Source organism: Caretta caretta, chromosome 28 (genome assembly GCF_965140235.1).
Source record: "Caretta caretta isolate rCarCar2 chromosome 28, rCarCar1.hap1, whole genome shotgun sequence".
In the NCBI taxonomy this organism is placed as follows: Eukaryota; Metazoa; Chordata; order Testudines; family Cheloniidae; genus Caretta; species Caretta caretta.
The window spans coordinates 16,239,141-16,262,669 of record NC_134233.1 but is presented as its reverse complement, the minus strand read 5'-3'; the positions used below and the strand labels follow the sequence as shown (position 1 = coordinate 16,262,669).

The window sequence follows — 23,529 nt, the reverse complement described above, 5'->3', positions numbered from 1 at the left end:
TGACAAGAATACTGTCTTGCCCTGCTCATATCCATTCAGAAGCAAACACCTACAAAGCTACCGCATATGTGACCTATGAGGAAAGGTTGAAAGAACTGGGCATGTTTAATCTTGAAAAAAGACCTGATAATGGTTCTCAACTATGTTAAAAACTGTTATAAAGGGGGAGAGTGATCAATTGTTCTCCACGTCCACTGGGTTAGGACAAGCAGTAATTGGCTTGATCTGCAGTAAGGGAGGGTTGGGTTGGCTAGTGGGAAAAACTTTCCAACTATAAGAGTCATTAAGTACTGGAATAGGTTACCAAGAAAGGTTCATAGAATCATAGAATATCAGGGTTGGAAGGGACCTCAGGAGGTCATCTAGTCCAACCCCCTGCTCAAAGCAGGACCAATCCCCAACTAAATCATCCCAGCCAGGGCTTTGTCAAGCCTGACCTTAAAAACCTCTAAGGAAGGGGATTCCACCACCTCCCTGGGTAACGCATTCCAGTGCTTCACCACCCTCCTAGTGAAATAATGTTTCCTAATATCCAACCTAAACCTCCCCCCCTGCAACTTGAGACCATTACTCCTCGTTCTGTCATCTGCTATCACTGAGAACAGTCTAGAGCCATCCTCTCTGGAACCCCCTTTCAGGTAGTTGAAAGCAGCTATCAAATCCCCCCTCATTCTTCTCTTCTGCAGGCTAAACAATCCCCAGTTCCCTCAGCCTCTCCTCGTAAGTCATGTGCCCCAGCCCTCTAATCAGTTTCGTTGCCCTCCGCTGGACTCTCTCCAATTTGTCCACATCCCTTCTGTAGTGGGGGGGGGGGCGAAAACTGGACACAATACTCCAGGTGTGGCCTCATCAGTGCCGAATAGAGGGGAATAATCACTTCTCTCGATCTGCTGGCAACGGTCCTACTAATACAGCCCAATATGCCATTGGCCTTCTTGGCAACAAGGGCACACTGCTGACTCATATCCAGCTTCTCGTCCATTGTCACCCCTAGGTCCTTTTCTGCAGAACTGCTGCCGAGTCAGTCGGTCCCCAGCCTGTAGCGGTGCATGGGATTCTTCCGTCCTAAGTGCAGGAAGAACTCAGGTTCTTGTTTCAGTCCCGCCACTTGAAAAATGTTTCCAGCTGGCTACCAGAAGACAAAAAGCCTCTGTGGAAGGATGCTCCCCTTGCTTTTTCCTCACCTATCTGAGCTTCCTTTGTGTCCCTTCCTGCTTGATGACTCTGTTTACTGCTTAAATCCAAACGAAGCAGGGCACACATTCCTTTGTTTAGGAAAGACCAGTTTGCCAACCTCAGTTTGGGCAGGGCTGTGGCTTTTGGACCGTGTGGTAATAACTTTCCTACAGGGAAATCTGACAACTTCACATATAAAGTTGCCACATACCTTTTATCAGGCCAATAAAAACCAGCAGATTATGAGTTTTCAAAATGATACTTCCCAAGGCATACTTTGTACAAAGATTTTTACACTAGTGTGTCAGGTCTGAATCCAGGAGTGTGTTAGGTAACAGCCTTCCTGCTAAGAGGGGGAAATCCATATCCTCCTTGCTCTTGGTTTGTTCTGTGTCCGTGTCCGGGCAATTGGATCTGCCAGTGTATTCTTAAAAGCTCCATTGATTTTATGGAACCTAAGGAACAGACAGCTTGGCAACACCCATGTCTATGTCTCTTCACCTGCCCTGAGAGCAAACAGCCCTTTTCTAACCACTAGGGAGCAATGCAGCACATAGGGGGAAATGAGGCACAAGCAGGATTCATAAAAATATTACAAAAAATCCCCACTTTGTCACAACCCCATTAAACTAAACCACGTTATTCCGACAGTAAACACCCCAATATCCCCGTGTTCATCAATATTACAGAGCTGCACCATCTCATTAAAGGGGGTCTGGAGAAATGGGACTACATGGAAGTGGGAGGGGATGAGACATAGGGGAGGGGAGCGTTGGGGGATCAGGAGTGGTGGGGTAATCCCAGTGAGTTTATACTATCCCTGCTCAGGCCCCATTAATTTGGAGCCAGCACTCCATCCGGATTACATTCCACTTTCACTTGGTTGTACAGATTTTCCCCCAAAATTATTATTTTCACTCCTCTTCTCTCTCCGTGACTGAGCGCCTGCCCCCGTCCCCACCACATGCAAACACCTCTCCCCCACCCACTGTGACCCCAGCCACCATCTCTGAGTCCTTATGTTCCTCCCAGCCACAAGTGTGTGTGTGTGTCCCGGGCGATGACATAAGTTGGTAGTGAGACGTCTTGAGACACAGAGAGTCCCTTCCCATCTGCAGCAGCCACAAACTCTCCTCCCAGCAGGCTCCTTGGATCTTTGAGTCCATCCCTCCTGAAGTCACATGGGCTGATTCTTATTTTTCACATTCTCCTTTCCGAGAGGCATTAGAGTCTGTTGGTCCTAAATTCCTCAGGCTTCCCTGCACTGGGGGATGTTCATAACCCCCCACCCCCATTACACCTGACTTGCTAGATTCCCTAATGCCTCAAAATGTGCTCTCCTGACATCTACTGCTCCTGACAGCCTGCATTCAGTGTCATCCCTGCTCCCTCCTATTCCTCCAGTCCCGGCTTCCCTATCTCTCGCCTTCTCTCTGGGCCTCTAAGGTCAGCAAGAAGCATTTGCAGGGGACCTTCCATTCTGGCCGGAGCCTTCACTTTCCGGGACATGGAGTTACCATCTCTGTGTTCTAGGAGCCCCTTTGATGTTGAGTGTCTGCCTCTTGCGTGTTCCTGACAGAGGTGGGGACAGTTGAATCCCCCATAAAAAGTGTGTGACCATAGGTGCCGACTCTATTCAGCGGCGTGCAGGAGGCGCTGGGTGGGAGGGGGTGGAGCAGGGAGAGGGAGAGGCAGGGGAGGGGGTGGGAAGGGCTTGGGGAAGGGATGGAGTGGGGGGTCAAGCACCCCCTGGGAGCAAGGGACGTTGGTGCCTCTGAGCACCTGCGGGGGCTGCCCTGGATTTTACTGCTTTAAAATGGGCTGGGATTAAAATAATGAAACTTTTTTTGTTTTGTTTTTGGTGACAAATGAATTCACCTGATCTTCCTCAGCAGGGTTTCCAGTGTCCAGACCTGATGTGAGCTCCCAGCTGGAACGAGGGGAAGAGCCGTGGGTCCCGGACCTCCAGGGCTCGGAGGAAAGAGCGATCCTGAGATGCACCTACCCTGGTGAGCAATCATTAAACAAACTCAAAAGTGGCCAGTGCCTGAAGGAAACAGCTGGGATTCCCTACAAAGTCCTTGAGAGCTCTCCGGCTTCAGCAGGTGTCATATGCTCACGGCCAATACCACTCGTGGCTGACACCTGGCAGTAGCTCCCTCCCTGACCTCCTTTCTCCCATGAGTTTTTGGGTGGGATGTGGAGGCAGAATTGATCGTCTCCTGACTGCCTATGGGGGAGAGTTTGGGGAAATTCAGGTCCTGATGTTTCCTGTCTCTCCAGCACAGACTTTGGTTTGCTCTCTCTTTTCCATTCCTGTTTCTGAGGTTTCCCTCTCTCTCCCAGCAGGTGAGGGGACGGTGAGTGGGAGTGTGGAGCAGAATCCTAAAGAGGAAGATGCTGAACAAAGGGAACTGCACAGGGTATTATCACGAAGATCCAAAGGGAAAGTGCCCAGGAGTTCTGAGCAGGGAAAAGCTTATGAGCATCAGCAGAGGCCAGAGAGGCAGCAGGGAAACCAGCCAAGGGAAAAAGTGGGTAAATCCATTAATTGCCGGGGAACACATAAACACATCAAGGAAACCACAGCCCGGCAGAAGATCCTCAAAGGAGAGAGAAAAAACACAGGCACGGAGTGTGGGGAAAACTTCAGTCGATTCTCAGACCTTATTAATCGTGAGAGAATTCACACGGGAGAAAGACCCTATGAATGCTGTGAGTGTGGGAAACGCTTTGCTCAGAGTTCAGCTCTTATGATACATCAGAGAATCCACACAGGGGAGAGACCTTACGGATGCTGTGAGTGCGGGAAAAACTTCACTAACAGCTCAGCCCTTATTACGCATCAGAGAATCCACACGGGGGAGAGACCCTACGAATGCCGTGAGTGCGGGAAAAGCTTCACTCAGAGCTCAAACCTTACTATACATGAGAGAATCCACAGGGGAGAGAGACCCTATGAATGCCGTGAATGCGGGAAAAACTTCCCTCGGAGCTCAGCCCTGATAAGACATCAAAGAATTCACGCGGGGGAGAGACCGTACGAATGCAGTGAATGCGGGAAAAGCTTCGCTGAAAGCTCAGACCTTCTTATACATCAGAGAGTCCACACAGGAGAAAGACCCTATAAATGCAGCGAGTGCGGGAAAAGCTTCACTAAGCGATCAGTCCTTGTTACGCATCAGAGGATCCACACAGGGGAGAGACCCTACGAATGCGGAGAGTGCGGGAAAAGCTTCACGCAGAGCTCAGCGCTTATTGCACATCGGAGAATCCACAGAGGGGAGAGACCCTATGAATGCCGTGAGTGCGGGAAAACCTTCACTGACAGCTCAGCCCTGATTCAACATCAGAGAATCCACAGCGGAGAGAGACCCTATGACTGCCGTGAGTGCGGGAAAAACTTCGCACGTAACTCAGCCCTGATTACGCATCAGAGGACCCACACAGGTGAGAGACCCTATGAATGCAGTGAGTGCGGGAAAAGCTTCCCTCAGAGCTCAGCCCTTACTTATCACCAGAGAATCTGCCAGGGCAATAAGCATAATTAAGACCTTGTCTATGGCTCTCAAAAGATTTTTTTGTTTGTTTGTTTCTTTAATACTTTTGCTAATTCCCATATAGTCACCTTCAAGGCTGTTTGCACCATTTGCTTCACCGTGGTCCTGTAGGTCCCCCAGAGGAGTTGCCAACTTCTGCTTTTTGCAGCTAGGCCTTCTTTTGGGTGAAACCCAAGGTCCTTTCTACCAATGATGGGATTGTATGTCCTGCCTGTCAGGAATGTCCTTCAGACACAGATGGGGGAAACTGGGGTTATCTCAGCTAGCCACATTGAGGTAAAATATTAATTTCCACTGTGATTTTCGAGGCGTTAGCTAGCTCAACTATTCTTGCAGGAAAGACTTGACCCATGTCTAGATGCCCAGGTTATAGGAAACATTTCCTCATGACCTGACCTAACCTCTGACATTTTACAAATCTCAACAAACTTTAAGCATCACATTTATACTCCTCCCACTGCAAAGCAATTGTTAAAGTCACCGAGTCCCCTCTTTGGGGACCAATCGTCTCGTTCCCAGTTGTTCTCACATTGCTCTGAATTGGGATGAATAGCAGTTATGTTTGGTACCCTTATCCTCATTTAAAATATATGTAACTATAACAAGGAGCCTGGGTGGGGGGAAAGTGTTAATTCAGCTTCTGTGATGCTGAAGGAGATGGGGTGAGTCGGGGGGGGATTCCCTGATTCCCCTTCATCCCATCAGAGTTACTCTCTGTCCGAGCAATGTAGAATTTATCTTTTCCACCTTCACACTCTCCGCCTCCCAAAGGGTCACGTGATGAAGTGTTCTCAGCTCACTTTGCCTGGGAGTCACTCTTTAATTTCCTTGATCCTAAATCAGACTCATCAGAACTGGAGAGGAAAGTGTCCCAGACCCCCGGAAGAGGAATCTGAATGTATCCAAAACATAGATTGATCATAATGAGTTTAAATGCCGGTCTCCATCCTTTTGCAAAGCAGCTTCTAGGCTTTTTCCTGCTGAGTATGGATTGTTTGCAGATTAGAAATTTGGCTGTTCCCCCCCCACACACACACACACACTATGATAATGCTAAAATTTTACTAAATAACATGACTCGACAATATGGAAAGAGTTCTGAACAAAGCACATTTGAACATATCGTGTCCTGATTGTGAGTCATCAGATATAATCTGCTCTGGAATTTTATTTTATATAAAACTGAAAGTGTCTTATTCCTCTCAGTGTTGTGGATTTTTCTCCCTTTCCTAAAGATCATTTGGTTACATAATGGGACACTAGTTTAGTTTAGTTTGAGGGAATGCAGCTCAGATTTATTGGGGACTTTGAGACAAATGGCTATCTGGTAAAAATAGTCATTTATTTTATTCTTGCTTTTCCACCACCCCTCCATGATGACATGGAGGGAATTCTAATGCAGTTCACTCAACACAGAAGAATACACCAAGAATACTGCATGCTACCAAGGAAACATTTGTGTTTTTAATTCTCCGCTATGAAATGCTGAACAACGCACTCCAAATTCTACAACTTACTGAAGGAACTGCATGTGGTCACGACATTGTTCAGTTCATTAGGCCTATATTATCTCAGGTGCCCTGAGAAGAAAGTACCACCAGATGTGGCTTGGAGTTTTGTACTATGCTGATGCATTTGGTTCCCATTGAAGTTACAAGCCAGGCCCCACTGGAGGTTACGCCTGAAGATATCTCCTAGCTAATATTTTGATTGGTCAAATGTTGTCCCTAACTATGCAAATATGGAGGAAATAGAAGCAGTGTTTTTTTTGAACTAACCCTTTGTAGGTGCTGCAAAGGAGCATAAAATGAAACCCGTGCTGAACACGAGATAGCTGGAGAAAAATAGCTTTTTTTTTTACCAGAAACTCTGCCTCATGTAGCTGACAGAGATTCAGGTCTGTGTCTGGTTGCGAACAGAGAACTGTGCCCCCAGAGAGATCGGCCCTGAGGCTCCTATACCGCGATTGGGGAGAAATTGGCACCTTGGAATGGGATCCACAAAACCTGTCATGCGACTGGGAAATACTAAGCCCAACCCTCTGCCAGAAAGCAGTGGATCTCTGCTTCTGATCCACAGACTGGGAACTAGCCGGCTTAGGTGCCAAAGTCATTTCTGCTGAGAATGAGGGAGGCACCGGCCTCACTCCACCCCCAGCACCCAGAGGAGAAGGCAGGCAGGGCACCTACCGTATCACGGTCAGCCTTGTGGGCAAAGCAATCAGCCCCAAACTTTTCCCGAGGGCAACCCGCCAACCCACCTGAAGTTTGACTTTTTGGGGACCCACCATTATCCCTTCTCTCCTCTCCCCTTCCCAGCTGATTCCTTCCCCTCCCCTCCCCTGCTCCCCCAAACCACCCTGCTGGTCTCCCTTCCCTCCCCATCACCTCTCAAGCCGTCAGCCTCTTGCTTCTCCCTCCTCTTCCCTTACAGTCGTTGGGGTTTCCGGCCACAAGGGAGCAGCAGATCATCTGGGTCTGACCTCATGTGTTGCACAGGCCACCGACATCACCCAGCACCGCACAGTAACCCATCAACCACAGGGATACCCCGGGAGCCTGAGCCATTCTGTGCCCCAGCCAGAGAACAGGAGGGACCCAGGGGCACCAGTGGCTGATGCCCGTGCAGCAGCAGGGAAATGCTGATGAGAGGTATGCCCAGATATTCGTGGCAAGTGACTCACACCCCATGCTGCAGAAGACGCTGGGGATGGTAGCTTCCGTGAAATGCCTGGCTGGGGCGGTGAGGATCACAGCTCTTGTGACATCTGTGGCAGGGCTGTTGCGGATCCCCAGCTCGCACAAAGCCTGGCTTCAGTGGTGGGATAACAGGGGGGAGGGATAGCTCAGTGGTTTGAGCATTGGCCTGCTAAACCCAGGGTTGTGGGTTCAATCCTGGAGGGGGGGGCCATTTAGGGATCTGGGGCAAAAATTGGGGATTGGTCCTGCTTTGAGCAGGGGGTTACACTAGATGACCTCCTTGGCTCTTGGGAATCAGAGCTCCCACAAAGTACCTGGCTGGTCTGGTGGGGATCACAGCTCCTGCGAAAGGCCTGGCTTTGCCTGTGGGAATCCCAGCTCACAAAGAAATGACTTGCTGGGGTATCCCGGCTCCCATGAAAAGCCGGGCTGGGCTGGTAGGGATCACTACTACTGTGGTGGGTGATTTCTGGGAACTCTTCTGGCTCTATCTATCTGTTTCTTCACTTCCGCAGTACGCATCCGATGAAGTGAGCTGTAGCTCACGAAAGCTTATGCTCAAATAAATTGGTTAGTGTCTAAGGTGCCACAAGTCCTCCTTTTCTTTTCACTACTACTACGAAATTCCTGGATGGGCTGATGGGGATTAGGGCTCCCTCAAAGGGGCTGGCTGGGCCGGTGGAGCTTGTAAATGTGCAGTGCTCGCTCAGACGATAACCCTGGTGCTCACCAGGCTAAAGGAGCTGGATCTGCCATACAGCAAACATTTCAGGCTTCATGGGAATTATAAACTCCGTTGTCTCTTCGTAACTCCCTTGATTGGTGAAATACAGAACTCAGAGCAGTTGTGAACTCTGTAGGCTAGGGGTGTGGGGCAGAGATTTCACATCCAGTGCTGGACCAGTGATACCCTGGGGATGAGTGTGATCAGTGGACTTGGAGAGCTTTGTTAGGTCCACCCCGTTATACCCCATAGAACCTCCCAATAGGAGCCAGACCTGAACCCAGGGTAGCGTGGACCAGGCTAGTTCAGTCTACACAACAGCCTAGTCCCTGCATTCCTTTCATTTGGCCAGTGGCAAGGCTCAGCGGCCAAGACACCGAAGATGAGTTCATAAACAGGGGAGAATAAAGTGCGGCTCTACATTTATTATCTTGCCGTGATTCCAGATTAAATGTACTCAGGTTAGAAACAAAGATAAAAATTTTTTTTCATAATTGTCAGGCTGGAAATCTCAGCCTAGGATCTGAAATTCTAGACGATACTAGAATCTTGCATGTCTTTTTTGTGTGTGTTAAATATCAGATTTTAGCCTTCTAGGTCATGAAGGAAACATGATCTGAAAGGCTCAAAAAGTAGGAAAGAAATAGTATTACCCCCCCTCCCCCCAAATGCAGCATTTCTTAAATGATTCATGATTTTTAAGGCATCCTCAGGACTTTTGAGGCCTGACTCCTAGTCACTGCATGCTGGGAACTGCAAAAATAATGTGTATTTTAGTTCATCACCACCTGGGCAGTCCCTGCTGTGAGAGACATGCCTCACCTGCTGTCAAGACCAGAAGTTGTGGGAGCGAGCAGAAGGCTGCAGCCTGAGCGGCACCAAGAGACGGTACTCTGCCTTGCCCTTGTAATGACGGCTGCCTGAAATCTCCACCACTTGGTGCTTTGCAAGCGGCGTCACCCTGGAATGCAACCCCGGCTGGTCCCAACCCTGCCTTCGGGAGCTACCGTAGCCCAGCAGACATGACGCATGCTTCACCGAGGACCATTGCAACAGTAGGAGGAGGGGCTCTACAACCTATCCTGAAGTGAGCTGTAGCTCACGAAAGCCTATGCTCAAATAAATTGGTTAGTCTCTAAGGTGCCACTAGTCCGCCTCGTTCTTTTTGCTGATACAGACTAACACGGCTGCTACTCTGAAACCTGTACAAATATTTGTTTTGCAACTGTAAACCCATCAGGAGGGAGGCATCATTAAGTGTGACATACTGGTGTATCACCAGAGGTGTCATCTCCTCTCCATCAAAAGGCAGCCCATAGACACCAGACGAGCCTCTGTGGACAAAAGACTTGTTGAGTCTCCCCCCACAGCCAGGAAGAGGAGAACTCATCCCATCGGCTTGAACTCTGGGGGGGCGGAGGGGGAGGGAATAAAAATCCTGGTTAAAAGAACAATTATGTCTACGCTGCTTCCACTCTGAGGTTGCAAAGAACCCAACCAAGTCAGGCAGCCAAGCCCAGGCCTCTGCCCCCAGCAAGCGCAGCTGGGACATGAAATGGGAAGAGACGAGGAGAATTGTTTGTAATGTTTTATTGACAGTAAGTAACTGGAAAGCTGGAGAGTAAAAAGCGTAGGGGAAAGGAGATCCCCAGCCACTGAGAACAGTCCTCTTAATGGCACCACAGTAATACAGACGTGCAGGAACTAACAGAGGGAATTACTGCGTCACAGTCTCACTTTCAGGAACATTTCATAAATCTCTCCCTCTCTCATGTTCTCTTTTCTTCTCGGTGTTTTCCTAGCCCTCACTTCCCATCCCTGTTTATTTTTCTGGGTCTCTCCCACTGGCCTCTCTCCTCCCTGACACAGATCATTGGCTTCTCCATTCTTTCCCGATTTTATCTCCTCCCGTCTTTGTGCTCCCAGGCTGGTTCCCCTGCCAGACATATTTTCCTTTCACGCTTTTCATTTCTAATTTGCCACCATCTCTCCCAGGCTCTCCCTTTCTTGTTTTATTTTAATTCACATTTTCGTCTCGCTTCTCCTAGTCCCTCTGGTTAAACCCGCCCTGTCCCTGCCAACCTCAGGAGTTTAAAAAAAAACAAACGAGACTGACCCAAAATGATGATTTTTTTTCTAAAAGATTATATGATGGTTTTTGGTCTCTCTGCACCCCTGCCCATCCCACGTCTGTGTGTGTGTGTGACAATTTCACAGTGTGGCCAGCTGTCCCGGAGTGACAGGGGAAGGTGACTTTGGCCCCTGCAGGAGAGGTTCTGGCTGGGAGACTCTCTCCGTGAGATCTAATGACACAGATTTGCACAAGACACTCCCAGCTGCTGCAGAGCTTCCAGCTTCCCCCTCCGCCCCCCCGCCAACCCTTCAAATACTAATTAATTAATCCTGGGTCCCTGGCCAGCCCCCACATCTTCCCAGGGGTGCGGGAACACTTTGTATGCGGGAGGGAGGGGCGGAAAAAGCCATTGAACAGAACAGTCAACCCTGTATATGATGGAAACCATTTCAAGCCAGGGGATGCTGCCGCACCCCCAACCCCCCTCGTTCCAGCACCTAAGTGTCTGTCTCTCAGGGCAGCTCCGGGGGTTCTCCCCGCTCCTCCAATCCCTGGTGCTGCAGGGAGGGAGGGGGCAGGAGCTTTCAGGGGTCATAGGGATGAAGTGCCGGGGGGGGGGGGGAGGGCTGGGTAGATGGGAGCCCTCCAGGGTCCCAGAGACTGGGATGATAGCTAGCGAGAGAAGCCCAGGGTCAGAGTCATCCTGGACCACGGAGAATAGTGAGAAAAGAGGCGACAGAAAACCGTGGGGCAATGCGGGAGGCTGCTCTTCCTGCATCACTCCCTGCTTTCCCTGGTTTCAAAGTCCAGCGACTCCAGGGAGCCTGCAGGGTCGCAGAGACCACAGGGAGAGAGCAGGCCTCCGCAGGCATAGAGGCTAGGACACCGGAGGCTGGGCAGGCTGGCTTTTGGGTCCCCCACGGGGCACAGCCGGAGCCAGGCTCTCCACACCCAGAGCCAGGGGCGGATTCTCTCCCCCAGCACGGAGCCCGGCGGGAAAGTGAAGATCGGGGCCTCGCTAAGGGCATCGAAAAACGTCAGCTGGCCCCGTTCGCAGTCCAGACAAACCCGGATCCTGCTGGGGACCCAGCCCAGGGGCAGGCGGGTGGCCGGGGAGGTGAGAGCCCGGAACTGACCCCACCAGCCCCGCTCCACCGCCCAGATCCCCTCCTCGGGGTCGAGGTTGAGCCATCCCTTCCTCCTCACAGACTCTCTGGCCACCCCCACCGCCCAGTGTCCCCCCTCCTGCACCCTCACCTCCACCTCCCAGCAATGTCGCCCCGAGGTGAAGCCCTCGCGGCCCAGCACACAGAGCTCAGAGTCAAATCTCTCCGGGCTGTCGGGCAGGGCCTGCCGTGTGCGCCCCCATCTCACGCTTCTCCCGTCCGTGGAGAGGACGAGTTCGGGATGAGCCGTGTCTGGATCCAGGGTCACATTCACTGGGGGGGGGAGAGAGAACCAGAGCGTTAGGGGCAGAGCCAGAGGCAACGGGTTCTTCCTAAAAGTGTGGGGGAGAGGAAGAGGCCCCGCCCCCCTAAGTGGCCCCGCCCCCTAAGTGGCCCCGCCCCCACTCCTCGTCTTCCTCCTAAGGCCATGCCCCACCCCGGCCAAGCCAGAAGTTGGATCCACCATGATAAGAGCCACCTGGGCAGCTGTGGGGAGCCGTGGGTCTCCACCTGCCCTGGGTGGGTGGGGGGGGGCTGCTCTCGGCCCCCCCACTCCAGGCAGGTGGAGAGCCCATGGCCCCCCACAGCTGCCGGGGCGGCTCTTCCCTGGGCCAGGCTCCCGCTTCCAGCCTGAGGAGGGGCCGGCAGGGGGCTGGAAAGCCAGGCCCATCCACTTTCAAAGGCGGGAGGGTCATGGCCCCTTGGACGCCCCCCCTGTTCTGGCACCCCTGGGCAGAGCGCAGCCCAGGGGTGTGGGGGGGGGGGGCGGGGGCGGAAGGAGGTTGGGACCATTTCTCACAGTCCCCAGCAGCCCTGCTCTGTCTGGGACAGTCCTGGATCCGGGCAGCTGCCTCTGTCCGGGGCCCTGAGGCGGAGCCCTGCCTGGAGGAAAGGCCGGATGTTGGAGAAGAGCCATGGGGGAGAGCCAGTCCGCTGGCGTAAAGGAGGGGGCGCTCGAGTGCTGGGCCGGGAAGAGCGTTTCTGTTCATCAGCACGGGCACGGCTGAGCACCCAGGCCGGCGTCGGGATGGCCCGCGCGTGTGACTTCAGCGTGGGGAATCGCCTCACTGTGTTTCTATTCCGGGCTGTGTGTGACGGTCGGCATCGGCTTGGTTGGTAACTTCCGCTACCCTCTCGTGAAGACGTTTTCGCTGGAGTTTTCTCATGGCTGGAAGACAATCTCCACCGGCAAACTCACCTTGTCTGTGTGCTCCTAGGGGTTCCCCTCTTTTTGTCTCCAGTTTAGGCGGCAGAATGTCTGGAGGGGGAAAGGAGAAGAGGGGGGGGGTTCAGGCTGTCCTGTTTATAACAGCATCCCCACTCTGAACTCATAGAACTGTGCGTTAATCATGACAGAGAAACAGACACAGAGACACACTCAGATTAATATAAATTAATCTGAAGCCTTCTCTTCTGTCTCATAAGGATGGCCATACTGGGTCAGGCCAAAGCCCGGTGTCCTGTCTTCTGACAGTGGCCAATGCCAGGTGCCCCAGAGGGAATGAACAGAACAGGGAATCACCAAGTGATCCATCCCCTGTCACCCACTCTCAGCTTCCGGCAAATAGAGGCCAGGGACACCAACCCTGCCCATCCTGGCTAATAGCCATTGAGGGACCATTCAGGCATCTCCCATGCAACCATGAAGCCTCACGACCATCGCAGGATATACAATCTGCGAGAGAGAGAGAGTTACTTTTCCCTCCTCCGCCCCCGCCCTTTCAGACTCCAGCTGGTTTGTTTCTTTCACTTGCTGCCTTTTGTCATAAGCTAGACCCAGATCGTGCAAAGATTTTTTATCATAACAGGAACTTTACCCACTTAGGGCCCTTTGACACTAACGGGCTGTTCAGAGCTTGTGAAATCCTGGCTCTGATTGTGAGCTGTTGGCTCTGTTTACTCAGCGTCTCTACAGAGAGCGGCATGACGGGGCCCTCATCCACCATAGGCAGAAATATGAAGAATAATAGAATCATTTTATCCATGGGGAAACTGAGGCAGGGGGCAGGTTGGCTCACTGGGCTTGTACCAGCTACAGGAGAGAGGGGAGCCCATTCGTGCCTCTGCTCTTCAGTGGCTGCAAGGCCTGGCGCAGAGATCAGCACGGGCTAAGGACGTGCAGAAGCCAGCCAGAGTTACATCCCTATTACAGTGACCCCCGTCCGCCTGGGCCAGCCTGCGGCGTACCAGAGGCCCAGCTTGACGCTGCCCACCTCTCTCTATCCATCGTCCACCCCCCCCTTCCACCCCGCCTGCAACGCAGGAACTGGATCATAGCGATGGACTGGATCCAGATGGAACGCGTGGCCTTTAATTTTGGGTGCCAACCTTGAGGACCCTGCGGTCTGGTTCTCAGAGGGGATGGGCACCTGCAGCTCCCACTGACTTCACGTGCAGCTGTGGACGCTACACAGCTCTGGAGCATGGGTCCTGGAGTTCTCAAGTTGGGAAAGAAACTCCAGTGGCCAAAACTAGGCCATTTTGCGAAATTTGGGCCTGAATGTTGTGATCTTTGGTAAGTCATGAATTGATGCGAGACATCTTGGTGCCTGGGCCCCAGCTACCTCGTTCTCTGCTTTCCACTATTTATTACATTAAGTATTGGGAAGTGGTACAAGGGTCATTTCTTCTGCTCCAGTTTGGACAGACCGAGACTGTGTGATTATGCTGACTTGCTTCGCTTTGGCTTACTTAAGAGTTTGCTTGACATAAGGAACTGTTGCTTTAAATTACCTTGTTATTAAGTGATGTGTTCATACATTCCCATGTGGCCCAAAGAGATGTTTTGACCACACAATGTGCTGAAAGACAACAGACCCCCAAAATGTATTGCCCAGGAGCAGTTAGCAAAGTCAAAACAACCCCCCTGTACAGAAAAGGGTCAAATTGGCCTATGCATAATCAGTGATAATCAACCAATCAGAAAAGAGAACAACAACATGAAAATATGTTGGAAAGCAAAAGCCTTGGCCTTAAAAAGTTCATGCATGTGTATTGTATGAGTTACATAATATATATTTAATATTCAGAACACTCAAAGGTGATTGGAAAAGAACTAATACATATATAATTTTCATGTGTATAACATGTTGGACATTGTAAGGGGTAGTCAGAGCATCATAGGAGAAATCCGCCTATGCCCCAGGAGATTGTAACTGGCCAGTACTTCTTTGTCATTCCTTATTTTAATAGTAATTGTAATTGCAAGGCATGCTTTTGGGACATATAAAGGTTTGAATTCATAAAGCTGAGTGTTTTGGTCCCTAAGTATGTGGCATTCTCACCCAACAATTAAATAGATGCATCATCTAATTATGAACCAAGTGGCCAGAGCCATTCTCCTCCCACAGTCTCACAGGTTTATCAGAATTTTCCCTCCTAGATACCTTCAAATTTCCTCAGAGTCTCCATTACAGCATCAGTTTTCGGGGAGAAATCACGGCGTCTCACTTCCAGTTCAGGAGAAATCTCCACTGGCTGCTGGAACTTCCCCTTCTCACAACTGTACAGAAACAATTTCACATAGTTATATTTCATTTAGTGACTCATTATAAGTTCTTGCTAGCAAGTTGCTGCTGTAATGGGCCTGGAGTTGGAATTCCTCTCCTTCTCCCAGGTTCAAAGCAGGTGTAACACAGGCCAGGGCAGTGCAACCTTGCGCCCCAGAGATCCCAATCATACTCTTCAACTCTGGCCTGGAGAGACCAGCTCTGGGGATAAAAGGGGAATTGAGTCTCCATAGCTAATTCACTCCTTGACCTCCAGGCTCTCAGGGACAGGAGGTTCCCATGTTAAGTGTTGTAAAAATCTGCTCACTAAAGACCGCAGGGATGTAATATCTCTAGGAAATACTTTAGGTCGATCTTTCCCACTGAATGGATAATTCCAGAGTCGTCCATAAAAGGTGATAACTTCAGGATTTGTATCAAAAATGTGACCTTCCCCACATATTTGGCTGTAGAGCCCCAGAGAGATGTGGTGCTAACATCCTCTCCAAGCTCTTCCCCAGCATTGTGAAATGTGAGGGGGTGTGAGGGAGAGCCATGTATCTGCTCAGGGTGCATCTAACATCCTAGAGGAGAGAGAGAGAAGTTCAGCCCTACCTGACACACATTTCGTATTCCAGGGAAGAGATATTGCAAATATAGAATCATAGGACTGGAAGGGACCTCGAGAGGTCATCTAGGCCAGTCCCCTGCACTCATGGTAGGACTAAGTATTATCTAGACCATCCCCAACAGGTGTTTGTCTAACCCGCTCTTAAAAATCCCCAATGATGGAGATTCCACAACCTCCCTAGGCGATTTATTCCAGTCCTTAACCACCCTGACAGTTAGGAAGTTTTTCCTAATGTCCAACCTAAACCGCCCTTGCTGCAATGTTAAGCCCATTGCTTCTTGTCCTGTCCTCAGAGGTTAAGGAGAATAATTTACCTCCCTCCTCCTTGTAACAACCTTTTATGCGCTTGAAATCTGTTATGTCCCCTGTCAGTCTTCTCTTCTCCAGACTAAACAAACCCAGTTTTTTCATTCTTCCCTCATAGGTCATGTTTTCTAGACCTTTAATAATTTTTGTTGCTCTTCTCTGGACTTTCTCCAATTTGTCCACATCTTTCCTGAAATGTGGTGCCCAGAACTGGACACAATACTCCAGTTGAGGCCTAATCCACGCAGAGTAGAGCGGAAGAATTACTTCTCATGTCTTGCTTGCAACACTCCTGCTAATACATCCCAGAATGGTATTTGCTTTTTTTGCAATATTGCAACACTGTTGACTCATATTTAGCTTGTGATCCACTCTGACCTCCAGATTCCTTTCCGCAGTACTCCTTCCTAGGCAGTCATTGCTCATTTTGTATGTGTGCAACTGATTGTTCCTTCCTAAATGGAGTACTCTGCATTTCTCCTTATTGAATTTCATCCTATTGACTTCAGACCATTTCTACAGTTTGTCCAGATCATTTTGTATTTTAATCCTCTCCTCCAAAGCACTTGCAACCCCTCCCAGCTTGGTATCATCCGCAAACTTTATAAGTGTACTCTCTATGCGATTATCTAAATAATTGATGAAGATCTTGAACAGGACCGGACTCAGAACTGATCCCTGAGGGACCCCACTCGTTATGCCTTTCCAGCCTGACTGTGAACCACTGATAACTACTCTCTAGGAATGGTTTTCCAACCAGTTATGCACCCACCTTATAGTAGTGCCAGCCAGGTTGTGTTTCACTAGTTTGTTTATGAGAAGGTCACACGAGACAGGATCAAAAGCCTTACTAGAGTCAAGATAGACCACATCTACTGCTTTCCCCCTATACACAAGGCTTGTTACCCTGTCAAAGAAAGCTGTTAGGTTGGTATGACCGGGTGAACTCACCCTGCACTCGTCGGGGAAGGGTTAACCCCTCACTGTGGACTGGGCATACTCCAGATGTAGCAGCAGCCCAACTCAGTCTGGGCTGGCCAGCAAGGAGGAAGGATGCTCACTGCTGGCTCCAGCCCAAGAGCAGCTGAAACTCCTGACCGTGAAAGTCGGAGACCCAGACTGATGCCCAAGTGCCTGTGGATGTCCAAGAGGGATCAGAGTCACCAGGAAACACATGCATCGAAAAGCCCGGAGACCCTGACAACACCTCAACTACAGCTCCAAAAGATAAGGTAGGAAGTGGCCCTGATGGGGGACTAGCTATAGTCCTGTAGGAAGTGTTTTGGTGGGAGCCTCGCTGACTCAGTGGCGGGACACGTCGTCACTGTTAGGGCACTGGGCCAGGCCACCCTTCCCACAAGTGGGGACCCATTGACTCTTGCCAGTATGCCTTACTGCCCTGCGACTGAGGGCAACTTCGTTGACTCTGGCCGGGCTGCCCCATGAATCAGGGTCAATCCCGTTGACTCTGGCTGCTAGGCCTCACTCCCCTGCATACCAGGGTTACCCTGTTGATTTTAGTCCTTAGGCCTCACCACCTCAAGGGAAAGGACCACTTGAGGGACAGGGTGAACTCACCCCGCATTGGACGGGGACACCCTCCCTGCCACACGTGGTAGAGAACGTGAGCAACCATCACTGAGAGGCCTGCGTTAAGAAGCCCAGGAAGAGAGAAGATGTGTTTTCCCCCTCATGGATACTTGTACTTCGCCAATTGGGGAATATTAGGCCTTGAGGTGGAGTCAGATAAAGACATTAAGCTGACTGTCCTGGGTTGTCCTTATTTCCCTTATAGCTTGGCACTAGATTTGCCCTTTTCCAGTCCTCTGGAATCTCTCCCGTCTTTGACTTTTCCAAGACTTTGGCTTAGATACCTCCTTAGTCAGCTCATTGAGTATTGTTGGACGAATTTCATTGGGCCCTGGTGACTTGAAGACATCAAACTTGTCTAAGTAATTTTTAATTTGTTCTTTCCCTATTTTAGCCTCTAATCCTACCTCATTTGCACTGGCATTCACTATGTTAGACATCCAATTGCTACTAATCTTTTTGGTAAAAACTGAAACAAAAAAGTCAATTAGCACTTCTGCCATTTCCACATTTTCTGTTATTGTTTCCCTCCCACAGCACTGAGTAACGGGCCTACCCTGTCCTTGGTCTTCCTCTTGCTTCTAATATATTTGCAGAATGTTTTCTTGTTACCCTTTGTGTCTCCAGCTAGTTTGACCTCGCTTTGTGCCTTGGCCTTTCTAATTTTGTCCCTGCATACTTGTGTTAGTTGTTCATGTTCATCTTTTGTAATTGACCTAGTTTGCACATTTTGTAGGACTCTTTTTCAGAGTAAATTAGTGTTAGTAAACTCAATGGTTGGGTCATTACAAAACCTAAACTTAATTTCCCCCTACTGTTCCTCACACCTTCTTGTCAACTATCTGCAATGGGCCACTCTCTTACCACTTCAAAAGTTATTTTTCCTCCCTTGGTATCCTGCTGTTAATTGATTTAACTTGTGAGACTGACCTCACACTTGGTAAAGCAACCCCCCATCCTTTCATGTGTTTATACCTGCTCCTGTATTTTCACTCTGAGGTGCCACAAGGACTCCTCCTTGTCTTTGTTGTTCTTTTTCCCCCTCCTACCATTCTTTAGAATCATGAACTCGACCATTTCATGATCACTTCCACCCAAGCTGCCTTCCACTTTCAAATTCTCAACCAGTTCCTCCCTATTTGTCAAAATCAAATCTAGAACAGCCTCTCCCCTAGTAGCTTTCTCCACGTTCTGAAATAATTTTTTTTTGCCAATACATTCCAAGAATTTATTGGATAATCTGTGCCCTCCTGTGTTATTTTCCCAGCAGACATCTGGGTAGTTGAAGTCCCCCATCACCCCCAAGTCCTGTGCTTTGGATGATTTTGTTAGTTATTTAAAAAGAGCCTCGTCCACCTCCTCTTCCTGGTTAGGTTGTCTGCAGTAGACCCCTACCATGACATCACCCTTGTTTTTTACCCCTTTTATCTTTAGCCAGAAACTTTCACAAGTCTATCTCCTAGTTCCATCTCAACCTCAGTCCAAGTGTATACGTCTTCGATATATAAGGCAAAACCTCCTCCCTTTTTTCCCTGCCTGTCCTTTCTGAGCAAGCTGTACCCTTCTATACCAATATTCCAGTCACGTGTATTATCCCACCAGGTCTCTGTGATGCCAACTATGTCATAGTTGTGTTTATTTACTAGCATTTCTAGTTCTGCTTATTCCCCATACTTCCTGCATTCGTTTACAGACATCTAAGATACCGATTTGATTTCCCCCCATGTTCTCTCTCATCTCTTCTATGTCCCCACTATAACGGCCCCGGCTCCCCCCAGATACTTCCCTTCTATCTCACTGATCAACTCACTGAGTTTGTGAAGATACGGAACAAAAATATCTCCTTGTCCAGCTTTTCCAGCTGGAGTCACTCTTATTCCTCCAGGAACTGAAATTCAGACCATTTTCTGCCTCTCCTTTTATAGGAAAAGAGCTGGTCGGGAACATGAAGGCAGCCTGGGGTTTCTTCCTGTGTAGGAGGGAGAACTTCTTTGCAAACCCTGAGATTTCTGACACTCAACTCTACCCTGTGGTTACTTGGGAGAGGATCCTGTCCCACCTTTGTCCTTTACCCCCAATATCTCTGACAAGGGATGTTTCCATGTCGGACGTGGTTAGGATGTTGTGTTATCAGTGGCCTCTGGGAAGGGAGATCCAGAGCCGCAGGACTCCGCGTTACACTGACAGAGATGCCAGAGGGGGGAAAAGCAGAATCAAATGATCCAACAATGCAAGAAATGACACAACCATAGTGAAAGCCACAAGGGCTAGAAAGCATCGGAGGGGTCGCCGGGTTAGTCTGGATCTGTAAAAGCGGCCTTTTCATGTACTGTGTAAATAACAGCGTTGTAACTCCCCCTTCTCCAGTCTGAAGGCAACGCTCCCACATCTTCCGGCCTGCAGCTCTCGTGACTTAAACCTCACTGATCCTTTTAACAGCTTCTGCTCTGTAACCAGTTCCCATATTTCACCAGCGGGAGCTGGTTTTGAAAAGGATTCAGCTCCTCAGATAAGTTTCCCACCTCAGGTATCTGGAAAGATTTCATTTTTTGTCTTGCACGCCACACTGCCAGATCATTTACGTTTTATCACCTCTCCCCTACAACACAGGCTTTACTGAGCTGAATGATGCAGTTACTGCTGTGCCAGGTGAAATTACACTGTATTTAAAATCCAGACTTACAACTCGTTCAACTTGACAGCAATTCCCTACTTTGTACACTCCCGGGCAGCCTTCTCTATGGGAAGCACCGTGTGAGCTCTGTGAGCCCGAGACAGACTGCAAACCAGACAGACAGAACTTTGATGCTCTTCACAGAACAGTTTCAGAGACTCCTGGTGTTTCCCACACACCCTCTCCGCACCTGATCCCTGTGTTGCCTGCAAACTCAGCCTTTTGACTACTTTTGCAGATGACACTAAACTGGGAGGAGAGGTAGGGTAGGGATAGGATACAGAGGGCCCTAGACAAATTAGAGGATTGGGCCAAAAGAAATCTGATGAGGTTCAACAAGGATAAGTGCAGAGTCCTGCACTTAGGACGGAAGAACCCAATGCACTGCTACAGACTAGGGACCGAATGGCTAGGCAGCAGTTCTGCGGAAAAGGACCTAGGGGTTACAGTGGACGAGAAGCTGGATATGAGTCAACAGTGTGCCTTGTTGCCAAAAAGGCCAATGGCATTTTGGGATGTATAAGTAGGGGCATAGCGAGCAGATCAAGGGATGTGATCGTTCCCCTCTATTCGACACTGGTGAGGCCTCATCTGGAGTACTGTGTCCAGTTTTGGGCCCCACAAGACAAGAAGGATGTGGAAAAATTGGAAAGAGTCCAGCGGAGGGCAACAAAAATGATGAGGGGACTGGAACACATGAGTTACGAGGAGAGGCTGAGGGAACTGGGATTGTTTAGCCTGCAGAAGAGAAGAATGAGGGGGGATTTGATAGCCGCTTTCAGCTACCTGAAAGGGGGTTCCAAAGAGGATGGATCTAGACTGTTCTCAATGGTAGCTGATGACAGAACAAGGAATAATGGTCTCAAGTTGCAGTGGGGGAGGTTTAGGTTGGATATTAGGAAAAACTTTTTCACTAGCAGGGTGGTGAAACACTGGAATGGGTTCCCTAGGGAGGTGGTGGAATCTCCTTCCTTAGATATTTTTAACGTCAGGCGTGACAAAGCCCTGGCTGGGATGATTTAGTTGGGGATTGGCCCTGCTTTGAGCAGGGGGTTGAACTAGATACTTCCTGAGGTCCCTTCCAACCCTGATATTCTATGATTCTATGATGCCCTCAGCAGCAGCGACCCTCTCTGGCCTGGGCAGCGCCCCAGTGTTGAGCAGCAGGGCTCGGAGCAGCCCCTCTGTGCCAGCTGCACCCCCTGGCCGCCAGAGGCTTGCTCCCGCTCCCACGTGCACAGAGTCAGCACGAGTGGGGACGAATGCCAGCGAGATCCTTTGGGGGCCAATCAGAGCCAGGACTTGATTCCCCAAGCGTGTGCAAAAATTTGTCAGAAAAGCCCTCAACTTCAAGAAAAACTTTTCAGGGGGAAGGGCCATATTTTAAGAACCCCTTTGTCAAATGAGGCACAGCGGATTTCAGGGCAATCCCAGTCTCGGTGCAGACGTTCAAACACGAAGAAACGTCGTCCTGTAAACAGAAGGGGCTTCTCAATCTTCCACTGGAGCTAGTGCTCCCCGGGAAGTTCCCAGCTCTCTGGCCGGCCTGAGGTTTCTCTGTGGCGCAGCCTGTCTGCACTGAGGGCAGGAGACGTGTGTATCCGCCCCCCCCCAAGCACTGGGTGGTTCGGGCTAGGCAGAAATTGCGCCCACTGTCTAGAGGGACAGGGTCTGTGAAATACACCAGACCCAGGGTGCAAGGAGCTTCACCCTGGAGACTTCTCCCCGGGTTCCCTGCACAGGGTAAATCTGGCTTTCCCGAGCTTGGGGGGGCCTGGGAGAGTCACAGCCCCAGAGTCTTTGGGGAAAATGTAGCCACCTGGAGGGGTCAAAACTCCTGAGTCAGCCGCCAAAAATCAGGGAAACGATCCCCCAAAGCAGGGACATTAACCACAAAAACATTCTTTAAAGATTCTCTTGTGGGTTTGGTGTCTCTTGATAGCTGAACCCCCCCACGCCCGCCCGCCACCCCCAGGGGGTGGGTGAGAACTAGCAGAGCCCCTCAGCCACATGTAGCCAGGACAGTGATTTTTGTCTCCCTGCACAGGCTCCCACCCCACATCTGCCGGGCCCCCTGCCCAGCCGCTTATCTGGCCCCAAGCCTCAAATCAATCCTCACCCCCCCCCCCCACTCCCGCATCAGTTCTGCCTCCAGATCTGATGGAGACCCAAGTCCTGCCCCTGCCCCCACCCCACATCTGCTCCTCCCCATCGCCCACGCCAACCCCCCCCACCCCAATCTGACCCTCCCCCCCTCACCTCTGCTCCTGGGGTTCTCCCCCTCCCCGCCCCAGGGCCGGGGGGCTGCAGGGCGGTCCGCGGCTCCCCTCCCCGCCGGGAGCTGTGGGGCTGGGGCTGGGGCTGGCTGCTCGCAGGGGCGATGACCGTGGAGAAAACAGCTTCTCTGCTCCCGGGCCACGGAGCAGGCTCAGTACCCAGCTGCCGACCCCCCCGCAGCAGCGCCCTGCACTTCTCGGGGGCGGAGAGTTTGTGCAGGGGCCAAAGCGTGTCCCGGGCGGGGGGGGGAGGGTAAAACACGGGGCGGAGCGGGGCAAAAGGCAGGCTCCGGGACCGGGTGCGGGGGTCAGAAAGGGGGAGGCGCTGGGGGGGGACCCACCCCAGGAGGGGGGGAGGGGCAGTGGGGGGGTCAAAATTCCCACAAATGGGGTGAGGAGCTTTGGGGTCCTGGCTGGGGTGCATCCCCGCAGCCCCCCCCCCCCACGCTGCCCGCGGCCCCCACGCCTGCTGGGGTTGCCAGCCCTCCAGGACTGGCCGGGAGTCTCCCGGAATGGAGGATTCGTCTTTCCTTAGAGGCGGTGGCGTGTGATTCGGAGTCTCTGGCTGTGGGAACCGGAGGGCAACTCCCCTCGGGCGACGGCAGGCCAAGGCCAGCTGGGATTTCTCTCTTCCTTTAGCCCCCTGTAATGCTTCTTTGTCTCTGCCGCCTGTGTCTGCCCCATGGCTAGGAGCTATGGCCAGTCCAAGCCCTTACAGGGCTACTCTCTGCGGGGCAAGGTCTCGCTCTCGCTCCCTTTCATGGGTCATGGGGGTCTCACAGCATAATTTTTGGCGGCCGCTCTTGGTGGTGGCCAGGCTGAGAGTTTTTCCTAAAATACATCATTAACTTTAGGAAAAACAAATAAATATGCACATATATACATGTCCATGTCACTGTAATTTATTTATGTAGGGTTGTTTTTTTTTTTTTTTTTTTGCAGACTCCATAATAACAATAATGTACAGGGGTCTCTATTCTTTACTGGACCGAAACAGAATAGAAACAAAACTAAGATGGTTTGATTTTTATTTTATTTTATTTTATTTTATTTTGATTGCTCTTTAGTAAGTCTGCTCCTGTGAACCTATTTGTTCATATCACGTTTCACAGCAGACTTGCTCAGCCCTGGCCTGCTGGGGGACAAGTCAGGCCCTGGATGAGGA

General features: G+C 50.6%; 2 protein-coding genes across 2 annotated transcripts in view; one reads left to right on the top strand and one right to left on the bottom strand.

Moving 5' to 3' along the window:
• LOC142068369 (uncharacterized) overlaps window positions 1-23,529 on the top strand; it is a 295,529-nt gene that overhangs the window by 17,650 nt on the left and 254,350 nt on the right. Inside the window, 2 exon segments of the mRNA XM_075123886.1 lie at window positions 3,069-3,185; window positions 3,523-4,626. Of these exon segments, the coding sequence (XP_074979987.1) occupies window positions 3,069-3,185; window positions 3,523-4,626 (1,221 nt within the window).
• LOC125628676 (butyrophilin subfamily 1 member A1) lies at window positions 9,735-22,628 on the bottom strand. Its single transcript, XM_048833934.2, has 4 exons — window positions 22,348-22,628; window positions 14,786-14,901; window positions 12,598-12,657; window positions 9,735-11,672 (listed from the first exon to the last, which is right to left on the bottom strand). Exons 2-4 carry the CDS (start codon window positions 14,808-14,810, stop codon window positions 11,011-11,013), a joined length of 747 nt encoding a protein of 248 aa, XP_048689891.1. The 5' UTR covers window positions 14,811-14,901; window positions 22,348-22,628; the 3' UTR covers window positions 9,735-11,010.

Bases quoted from the DNA above. Each gene is read 5' to 3' on its own strand.
- LOC125628676 (XM_048833934.2), bottom strand. From the start codon at position 14,810: ATGGAGACTCTGAGGAAATTTGAAG. The intron at 12,658-14,785 runs GTATCTAGGAGG...TTCCCCCTCCAG, and splicing joins GACTCTGAGGAAATTTGAAG to ACATTCTGCCGCCTAAACTG. The intron at 11,673-12,597 runs GTGAGTTTGCCG...TCCCCCCCCCAG, and splicing joins CCTAGGAGCACACAGACAAG to TGAATGTGACCCTGGATCCA.